The sequence below is a fragment of the Anas acuta genome, chromosome 4, assembly GCF_963932015.1.
Source record: "Anas acuta chromosome 4, bAnaAcu1.1, whole genome shotgun sequence".
Classification (NCBI taxonomy): domain Eukaryota; kingdom Metazoa; phylum Chordata; class Aves; order Anseriformes; family Anatidae; genus Anas; species Anas acuta.
The window spans coordinates 48,191,196-48,202,274 of record NC_088982.1 but is presented as its reverse complement, the minus strand read 5'-3'; the positions used below and the strand labels follow the sequence as shown (position 1 = coordinate 48,202,274).

The 11,079-nt window shown below is 36.4% G+C and overlaps 1 protein-coding gene across 3 annotated transcripts in view; it reads left to right on the top strand.

Moving 5' to 3' along the window:
• The first annotated feature begins 5,161 nt into the window (after nt 1–5,161).
• Nucleotides 5,162–11,079, top strand: part of FSTL5 (follistatin like 5) — a 402,914-nt gene continuing 396,996 nt past the window's right edge. For all 3 annotated transcript variants that reach the window (XM_068681113.1, XM_068681111.1, XM_068681110.1), the window contains exon 1: nt 5,162–5,416. In XM_068681113.1, the coding sequence (XP_068537214.1) occupies nt 5,400–5,416 (17 nt within the window). In that variant the 5' untranslated portion in view covers nt 5,162–5,399. The remainder of the gene's footprint in view (nt 5,417–11,079) is intronic.

The window sequence follows — 11,079 nt, the reverse complement described above, 5'->3', positions numbered from 1 at the left end:
ATATTATGTGTAAACTGTGCTTTCCATCTTTGTGAATCACATTTAATAGTACAAAGATGACATCAAAATAAGTAAAAAAATAAAACACGTTATTTACAGTCCACAGGAAACTATTTTAAAAATTTGGCTTTGGTCTAAAATTGATTGAAAATTATTTAAAAAATTGTGATTCACTGCCTCTAAGGAAGGCCCACCAGGAATTTAAATTTAAACTCTTAAAATCTGTCACTGTACATAATGAAGTTCATAGCATTCAGTGGAATCTTCTGGTGTAAACTCAGCTGCTAAAAAACTTCTAATCTGTCATGACCTTTTCAGCTCTTCAGGCATGAATGCCCGTCAGGTTCCTTCTAGCAGCTGCCACTTCCTAAGCACTCAAATACCCATGCACCTCTTTGAATTTGGACAACAGACCCACATGTCCTTTGCAACCATGTACATGTATGTCATCTATATAATTCTCAAAAAAAGCACAAACCATAATCCATAATGTAGATTTACAGTAGTATTACATAAGCAATGAGGATTTTTAATTTACTTCATCTAAATATATGAAACACTAGAGTGTGCTAGTCATAATAACTGCTACTAGGTAACTAAAAATATATGTATAAATTTTTCTTTTGACTGACAAAACTGTGATAACAAAAGCCACAGTGTAGATGCAACTTTCAAGCATACTCCAAGTATATCTTTTTCTGTTTGAAACCTGGATGTATACTCTAAAACACATTTTATCTCTAAAATATGACTGTTTTGGCAAACTGGCTTAAAAACCTTTCCCAGTGCAAAACAAAACTTAAATCTTCATGAAGCATAAACTTAAATTACTTTTTTTTGAAATAATTAATTCATTCTGAGAATAAAATGGTATTGCAGGTATTGCACATAATTCTTACAAAGAATGAATACTTACAAGTATTCATAATATACAAAATACTTTCCAAAAAGATATGCCCATGTAATTCTTACAAATCCAAACATTATACAAAGGAAACAAGGGTATAAACTGTTCTGCTTCTGCAGAAGTGGAATTCTGCAACAGATTTCTCAAAAAGAGTAAAATATACTTAGCTCCTAAATTCCAAGGTTAAGGGGACTATACAGATGTGATGTTGCTACAGTCATCCATAACTGCTAGCGTCCTTTGCTGAGAAAGAGTGATCTCATCTTCACAGTGCTCTTGGGTCAACTCTGGGACAGTAGATTACTTAAATGAAGCGTTTTTGTTTTTGTTTTTGTTTTTTTCTGGTTATATACGTGCCAGATTTAGAGGCCCACTCTGTGTATTATCACAACTTTTACTTCTAGTGTGGTGCAATGAACAGTTGTGTTCCTGTTTTCATAGACCTTCATCCGAGGAAACAAAACATGCTGAATTTGTCCTGCAGCCATCACATCAGGTGAAGTCAAGTCTCCTAACCTGGAGGGGGACTGGCAAAGTGGCTGGGGAAATAAACCTGGAAATGTTCTAACAACAGAAATAAATCTGGACGGTTCTTAACTCAAGATTATCTCCATTAGTACAGAAGAAGCTGTCATAAATAACTGGACACATCCTTTGAATCATAACCTCGCAGGTAAACCCTGAAAAAGAGAAGCATTATTTCAGTTTCCCAATTAAATTAGGTGTGAGAATTATCTTTAATTGAAAGCAGTTACTTGCATTTTGTAATTTGTTCTTTGCTTTTTACTTCAGGACATATACAAAAATAATAACTCTCTCTTACAGAATCTATTACTGTATCTGGAATATCTGCAATGGACAAGACTTGCAATAACTTATTAGGAAAAAAATGAGTAAAACTCTTGTTCTTTTTTCTTGTGTTGAACATGATAGCTGAAATTAAGGAGAATGTACGGCTACTGACCCTTATGACAGACATAAGGCAGCTTTCTACCATTAATTGCTGTACTGAATAAATTTAACTTTAGTTTGCTATTAGCGTAAACATAAGAACTGTTTTTTACATGGCACTTCATAACAAAATAAAACACTGTCTTTAATTATTTTCACTAAAATGTGTTCTCATTTTAGGGAGCCAATCAGATGTCTTGCATGCCAAGAGAACCTAATATGATACGAGAGTGTCATCTAGTGAATGATTTGGGTGAAGTCAAATGACTTAATAATATCTACATTTTGAGTCATACTAAGAGCACAGGAGATTAGAGAATAGAAATACTCAAACCATTTAAAAACTTTTATTTTGGTTAGCACTATATGCTTGGACACAAGTATCTTTGTGGATCCCTTCCAAATCAGCGTATTCTGTGATTCTAAAGAATTATTTGAGAATTGTTCAATTAAAAGGAAAAGGATAAACTAACAGTTACTGCGTAATGATATAGCCTTCCTTAATACTTCCAACTTTTATGTACTGAAAACACAGTCCAAAAGTAGAAAAAACAAAGGCTAAAAGTAAAGTAAATTAGATTATAAAGTTAATTAGATGTGTTGTTGTTGTTTTCCTAACAGAAGGTTAATGTTAATAGAAATTCTTGCAAACCTTAAATATTTAGTTGCTTTAAACAAACAACTGTTTTATTTGGAAAAGTCTGAAGAAGATACTGCCTGTGCAGAGCACTTATGCTAAGGGATATTCTAAAATGTTGTGCCTATTATGGAATAAAAGATTTAAGGTGGATGTGAACATAAACTTTGTTCTCATTATAGAATCTCACTTCATTTGGTATTCAATACATCAGTGATATATCAAGAAAGATGATCAAGAGATACTCACACAGCTGTAGCTACAGGTTGCGATTCTCCCCAGACAGGCCATTTTATTTGGGAGAATGAGTAATTTCACTGTACTTGAAGAATAACAATCTATATTAAGTAATTATTATTATTATTATTTATCTTACAGGTAGATAACTGAAAAAAAAGGTCATTTTGAATAGTATGGATTTATTTTTTTATTTTTTATTTTTTTTAATACACGTTACATACGCATTCAGGCACAAATAGTTAAAAGAACACTCATAAAAGTTTATTAGCCTTCTAATCTGAAAAATTGAATATTATTGTAATGAAATTAAATTTTCATCTGAAAGTCTTAAAGTGATAGCAAATCCTATTATTATACAAGCCACAAGGATTGTTCAACCACTCTATTTCATCTGTTCCTTTAAGTTCTTCCTATTTGTAATCATTCCCTGGCCCTTTTTCTAGCTTCCTTTCAATTATAAAGTTCTCTTTTAAACCTAGTCATATATTTTTTCCATTTCTGCTTACCTTGTCTATAAGCAACTCCCATTTTTTGGCATATGAGCTTTTCTTCCTTTCAGCCCCTTAGATACCACTTTTTTTTTTTTTTTTTAATTTAAATCAGCATTGTAGGGGAAAATAGCAGACAAATGCAAGAGCAGTTGTGCAAATAGAAGACACAAAATAGCTGCTAAATGAGAGAAATGGGTCTCGGTAAGTACTTCAGTCATGGATGACTTTTCAGCATGGGCTTATCGACAACAATTACATGTTCAACACTATTCTGATCATCCGAAGCATGGAAATGCTATGCTTTCCTATTGGCTTAGGAAAATGTTTAGCAGAATGCTACACTTTTCTGGTAATAAAATAGAATTAGCCATTCAGTGGAATACTAGCACAGATTTGTAGCTGTCACCAGAATACGTCTATGATAACTGCCTTAAAATTTTCAGGACTATCTTTTCATTATTACAAGTAAACACTTTTTCTTGGTTGAATGTTATTTTCCTCAGCTATGGATTCATGGTGAAGTTAGAATAATGATCATGTTTTGTAATATCTTTCAGCTTTTTTTTTACTTTGTGTGTGCTGGTTCTTTCCTCTAGGAGTGCTGTCAAATTACCGTACTCATTATCCAAGCTGTGGACAGTATTAAGTTATTATAATAAAAATCACGTTCTATTCTCTGTGTAATATGGGGCTCTAAATCTCTTAACATGTTGAAGCTGGAATTAGCCTTTAATAATACAAACAGTTACAATTCTTTTATTCATACTTTATTCATGAAGGAACATTTTTGTAAAATATGATCATTGAGGATCACTTGTTCAGATATGGGGTCATTTTTGGACAATGTGGTCATCAGTTCATCAGTTTCTTTTTTTTTTTTCAGACAAGTTTTTTCCCCCCAGTTTTCAGTTTTCTTCTTGTAATGGTTTATATGTAATCATCTCCTCCTTAAGGATCTCTCTTCAAATGTAGAAGACAAAAACTGTGCAGTCATAAAATCAAGTTTGCCTGGAATTAAAGAGAAAAAAAAAAAATAAATTGCACCATTATACTCATGCATAAAACACTATAATCTAGCTCTAAACCAAAATAGTCTTTGAGTGCGTTGCCAGAGGCACTGTATCAAGATCAATCATGCCACACTGCTGACATGGCAGATTCCATTCATTTTCCCAAACAAAAACCCATATAGTGTCTCTGAGCATTTTTTCCCTTAGTGCCTAATACGCAAACTTGTAGGTATTTGTAGGTATACTACTGTTAAAATTACACCTGTTCCCACCCAATCTGTTCAGAGGTTGCCCTCTCTTTTAGAATGAGAGCAATCCATTTCCCAGTTTGCTTCTGATGGTACTGTTTCCAGACATATTTTTCACTGACATGCTTAGAACTGCATTTCCTGACTTTTGGTACCCATTACAATACAAAATGTACTCTAGCAACACACTGAGATAACCCAGATTTAGACATCTGTAGAAGAAAAGCAGGAAAACAACACTGCTTCAAATGCAACGTGTCTCAGGAGATCCTGCAGCACCGGGGAGGCCCCAAGGCCACAGTGTCGTGGATGTCTCTCAGAAGGAGGAAGATGAGGAGGAGGAAGAACACCTCCATGACTGTAACACAAGGACTTCACCAAGGCAATGAGAATGGCATAAAAACCCATAGAACCATTCTGAGGGGATTCCTGGTGTTCGTATTAAATTGTTAGCTACTTGCATCACTGATAGACTCACTTGCGGTTCCTTCCATCAGGCCATTAACTCTTCTATTAGCTCTCTCGAAGGGGCAAATAGCCACCAGGCTTTTACACTTAAGAGCTAACTCTTCTTCCAGCAGTCATACTAAGTTCTCCTGCTTACACAACTGACAGTAATTATAACAGCCTTGTCCCAGGTGCTTGAAGTAATTATATATAAAGGAGAGCCCCTATGAAAAGGGTTTTTATTGATGAGGCTGAGGGGGGAACTCTGCTGCAAGTGCTCTATAGTGGGACTGCACAACAGAAGGCAAAAATAGTTTCACAATCTTAATGACTTGTGGATGAACATATGGATAACTTCAGCTGGGCTGCAGAGAATATCTTCTGATGGACAAATATGTAGAATAAGGCTGTGTTTGGAAGAGATGTTTTGCTGGAAGGCGTTCACTGGAATCATAAGCAGATGGATTGATGTCAGTGTTAAACAGGTAAGCTCTCTTTTCTTGCTGTTGTTTTGAGAGGTCTGAATTGGGGGTGATGGGAGCACCTCATGGGCTGCTCCAGTGATCAGATATGCAGTTGACATAGGGGAACTGGGAAGCCCAGATGTGCTATCCCATTTGCTAGGCGTGCAGCTCAGCAGCACGTTCTGCACCAGGCTGCCCAAGGAGGAAGAGGGAGCTGCTGGGCGTAGACACCAAGAAGGTCTAACCTAACAGTAGGGGTATAGTAAATTAATTTTGTGTTGTTAGGTGTAGTATTTGTGATGCTGTCACTTTTGTGCTCTTGTTTTCTCTGGTAAGTGACCAGTTCGCTTAGAAGAAATAAAACTGTGATCTGTTAATTACTCTATTTGAGAGACATGTGCAATACACAAACAGTGAAAAATCCGCGCAGAGCAGCTTCTGGCTTGAGCAAACTTAGTGCTTGAAACATTCAAGTGTATTACTTCAATTTGTATCTTGAAGTTCACTTAGCAAACAAGTTATTTATGTTGAGAATATTCTTACTATGTATGCAAGAGCATAGTAGCTCAAATGACCCATGAGAATATGCTTTTTTGCAAGTATTTTAAGATATTTTTTGGGAACAGAGTTCATAAAATGTGCATATTTTCCTATGTTTTTTTTTTTTTTTCCTAATATGCACAAAACTCTTCAAAATGGAAAACTAAAATATCTGTGTTTATGTATGTAATATGGAGACTTTTGGTGGAGGGGAATATGAAGCTTGTGCGCTGAAAAATACCTCAGAATTGTGGCTTAGGAGTGGGAAAGAAGGGTAGTTCAATCACAGTAATTTTGTAGTCTCCCACATGAAACTGGATTCTGACAAGATACTTGGAACCTCATGCCTTCACTTACATACGACCTGCCCTGTATTCAGTTTTAGTGGGACTCATTTCCTTTCTCTGAAGCTGTAGTGATCAGCACACACAGTGTAGTAAGCGTTTAAGATTATTTGTCTTTCTGTAAAGCAATGGCCCAAACTGAGTATTATCAATGGTGTTAGGGAAACTACTAATAATTGGTATAGACCTGCGGTTAGAGAGCAAGCTTTATGCACTAAAATGAGTGAATCTTCAGTACTGCTAATATCCTTAGAAGATATGCTGTAATGCGCTACATAAAGCTTTTTTTAAAGCATATTTTGGGCTAGAGTTATTTGCAGGAACTTACAACCTCAGTTGTGGTCCTATGAATGTTGTTTCTGAGGAGGAATTTTTCACAGCTAGTGGAATATGTTTCAGCATTTCTCATACTATCTTGAAAAGAGGTAAAAATCTTTAATAAAGAAAAATATAAAATTCTAACAAACAAAACCTCATATAATGAATACTTCACACACTTCAATTTTGTTTGTCGGGGGGTTTATTTTTTGGACTTTGATTTTTCGCCAAATTGCATGAAAATATGTAACTTTGCTTTTATTTTTAATAAATAAAGGAGGCTAGATGTGATTGTTACTTTGGTGTTACTTTTGTTATGAGGAGTTCTGAAGAGTACTTCTGTGTTATACACCAATGAGCTTCATCTTGAAGATTCTGAACTTGGTGTTCAGATGTTTTGCGGATCTAATATAAGAGGATTTACGTATAAAAATGTGGTTATTTATCACTTCATGTCAATTAAGGTGCATCACATAAATATTAGAAAGCATACTTCCTGCTGTTGTCCAAGCATCTAGAAGTCTGTACAGACTTCATATAACTTATATTATACCAGAATGTGAATTACTGCCTCTAATAGTGATCTCAGTATGTCTGTTATTTCTCACATGAACTTTATTGTTGTATTTTGAAGTGTTTACGTGTGGTTTGCCACACATAACATTATGATTAAATGAGATATTTTATAGTTCATGTTAATTTAAAACCTTAGAATCATCTTTAATGGGCTACTGAAGTTTGTTTAACCTTTTTTAACATGTAAAACTTTATAGGTAGCATGAGTGAATGCAAAAACTGATCTTAAAAGAAATTCTTCAATCATTCTCAGGCCAATTTAAGCAAGAAATATAAAGGACATTATTGAAATCACAGATTAGTATAAGTTGGAAGAAACCTCCAGAGGTCACTTGGTGCAAGCCTCTGCTCAAAGCAGAGCAAAAAGATAAATACAACTTTGTTAAAAAAAGTTTCAGTCTGACATCCGATTTTGAATCTTAATAGCCAACTATTCTGTTGGTTCAAAACAGCCTCTTCACAAAATGTAATATGAATGAGCATATATCAAGTGCGTGTTGATCTATGTGTGCTGGGAGCGATGACTTATTTTTATTTATAAGTTGCAGAGTTTAACTCAATAGTGATTGTGCTAAGCAAATAACTTTATACAGCTTGTAGTAAAGACTGACAGCTAATTTGTGAAGATGAGACCATCCCTAACTTGCATGCTTTAAGTAATATTTTTCAGCACTTCTGAGAACCTGTAGATTTCCTTAGTTTGTTGCTAATCTTAGAAGCTCTACATTTTAATAAATTCCAGATCTCCAAGTACTCTTCCTCCTTGCCTTGGTAATGATAGTGAATGAGACTGAATTATATTGTCATTCTATAAGAGTAACAGGGCTTTAGTTAAGCTAATCCTTATTTTTTTCATAAGCGCTTGGGGCAGGGGGGAGCAGGGAGGGTTTTTGTAGTTTCATTCAAAAGACATTTTCATTGTTGTCTCGGTCATAGAAATACATCATAGAATCTAGATAGACACAACAACAAAGATTAACAAAGGCATCCACTCATTATGTAAATTTTCTTCTACAACAGAATAAGAACAGGGTCTGAGTATAACTTTTTCTAATCTGTTGGGGAGGTGTGGATTACCTTAGAAGAAGGTAACTTTTTCTTTCAGAAACCAACTGAAGCCTGACCATTCTGTCACATTACTAAACTCAAACACTATAAATGTTAGAGATCTTGCAAAGGTGATGAGTTTCCGAAGGCGTGAGTGTAGCAGATGTAGATCATAGAAACTAATGAAGATATACAGGAACATGTATAGATAGGAAATATTTATTCCCTCCTTTCTCTGGAAATGACCTAAGAGAAAGAGGATTTGAAAGGATCCGATATATACCAGGTAAAGCCTAACCTGAAATTTTAATATTTAATTGATGAGGCTCTAGTTTTACATTGCAAAACAGAAGCTTACTTTTACTCTATCAACAGTCTTAATTTTGGTGTATTTTTCATTGCAACATGACTGCAATCGTTCCATGAAAAATTACTTGGTAATTTTTTTTATTTTTTACTTTAAAATGCTGTGGGGGTCCAGAGAGGGCTATCCTAGATGGCCTGCTCTGGAGACTGCTGACATTCAAAGCATTCTTGGGCTAAGCTAAGGTGATGCAACATCAAGTGATCAATTGAAAAGTTTTATTGATGGCAGAAACTGAGTAAATCTTGTTTATAACAGGAGATATTTGGACATTATTATTTTGCAGAGGGCTGAATGGCCCATAACAGGGTGAAGAGGGAGAAGAGAGGGAGTGAATGAAATCCTGCACAATAACATAAATCCAATATTTACAAGTCATCTCCCTCACCCCATGAGCCCAATAGATAGGAAAAGAGAGAATTCAGGACTGAGTCCCTCAAACCAGTCCTTAGGCTGCATGGCCTTGAGGAGGTGTTCATTCTGTTCTGATGTGTTCTTCATCTTTTCCTGCTCTTTCTTGATTGTAGCTGTGGCACCGTGTATGGTAACACACTATTCTCCAGCTGTATGGTTTAGCACACTGAAGTTTTCTTGTTTCCAAGCACTTTCCCCTGTTCAAGGGTTTCAGGGGGGAATGCATACTCCTTCCCCTTCACCAGCTACCCAGAAATGTTGCCTTAGAGGAGGGCAGTATTATCTGTTCTGTTAGAATCTGGCCTCCCAAACGTTTGAAATGGACAGCTGTATCCTTTTGAGTCTGCCCCATCACAGAGACACTGGGGCCGCCATTCAGCACATCATCAATATACTAATATATTTTGACTTCTTCCCTGGGGGTAATTTGGGCAAGCTCTTGTGCTCAGGCATAATGGGCAATGAATATCCCTGAGGGAGATGAGTGGATGATTACTGTATACCTTCCCGGCTAAAAGCAAAGCACTCTTTGTCCACCTCTCACAAGGGAAACATAAAGAACGTATCCTCGATATCAGTGCTTGCCAGAATTGTGGCTTGTTCCTGGATGGTTTAGTCAGTTTTGCTGTGTTTGGCACGACAGTGGTTAAGGGACCTGTGTTAGCATTCAGGTGCCGATAATCAACTGTTGGTCGCCACCTGCTGTCCCGCTTGGGTACAGGCCAAACGGGAGAATTAAAGGAATTACAGGGAGAACTGTTTCTTTCCCCTTTAGATCTGAAATCACGGGGGAGATCCCTTCTTTGTCCCGTAGAGGGAGAGGATAGTGTTTAACCTTTACAGTTTTGGAGGTAACTCTTTAGCTAAGATTGCAATTCTATGAGCATGTGGGTCAGGCCAGTAATTCCTGGCCTAATATGACTGGATCTCCCAGGGAGACCATAGTAAAAAAAACTACAAATTCAGGTAGCTGATCCCTGTGAAAACCTACAAATACAGGGAACAGCCTTTTAGCCTTCAGCCTATTATTCCTCACTGGAATATGGTGATTCTCAGATGAGGGGTCATGGGTCACCTGGTCCCACCAGTCCCTTCAGCACCACCAAGGGTATCCTGTCCATGACACCAATTTAAAAATGTGGGGGCCCAGAGAGTGCTGTCCTCGATGAACCACTTGCAAATTGCCAATCTGAAGTACACTTGGGCTAAATTATGGTGATGCAAGACCAAATGATCAATTGAAATATTTTACTGACAGCAGAAGCTATCTGGCAGAAACGGATTAAACCTTGTTGTTTATAACAGGAGCTATTTGATGTTATTATCTTGTAAAGGACTAAATGGCCCATAAAATCTGGTGAAGAAAAGAGATGGAGAGTAAGATAGGCAGAGGAAAGGCCTGGATCACCACCCTGGGTTCCAGCAACATCTCTGTACCAGCTCCTGCTGTGTGTGATTGGGGTAGGTGTGCAGTGGCCACCCTGAGTCACTCTGCTTGGTAGTGCGAACTAAATTAAAATAGAGCCTATAACATGACTTTTTTTACAGTAAAAAAGTTAACTTTGAAAATTAATTAGCGATAATGCTGCAGTTCCTAAACCAAGCTAATATAATCAACCTTTGAGATAGGATATTGCAATTTTGGAAAACCAAATAGATTTAAAGGAAGAAACCTCTTTGTAAGGACAGGCTGCACTTACACTTTTTCCGAAGATAATATCCAGTGTCCTTTCCATCTCCAACAAAAGCAAGCAACAAAACCAGAGAAGTGTAATAACTAAGAGAAATGATCTTTCAGAGTTCTTTAAATTATGTTCTGTCAGTGAGAGCTTGCCCACCTCTAGATGCTAGCTCAGTCTAGTGATTTCAACAGTTAAATGCATGCCTGTATATTTTACTGAGTTTGAGACATTAGGTTATATAAGGAGTGCATAAGTGCACTCACAGAAGGTTTAGAAAACAGTAATTAAATATAGAGATATCCTGTGGATTTTTCATTAAGTAGTGCCTCTTTCCATAGCAGCTGTAAATGGGATATAAATAAATAAATCTCTTAGCAGCAACTATTTAGTTATTCACAA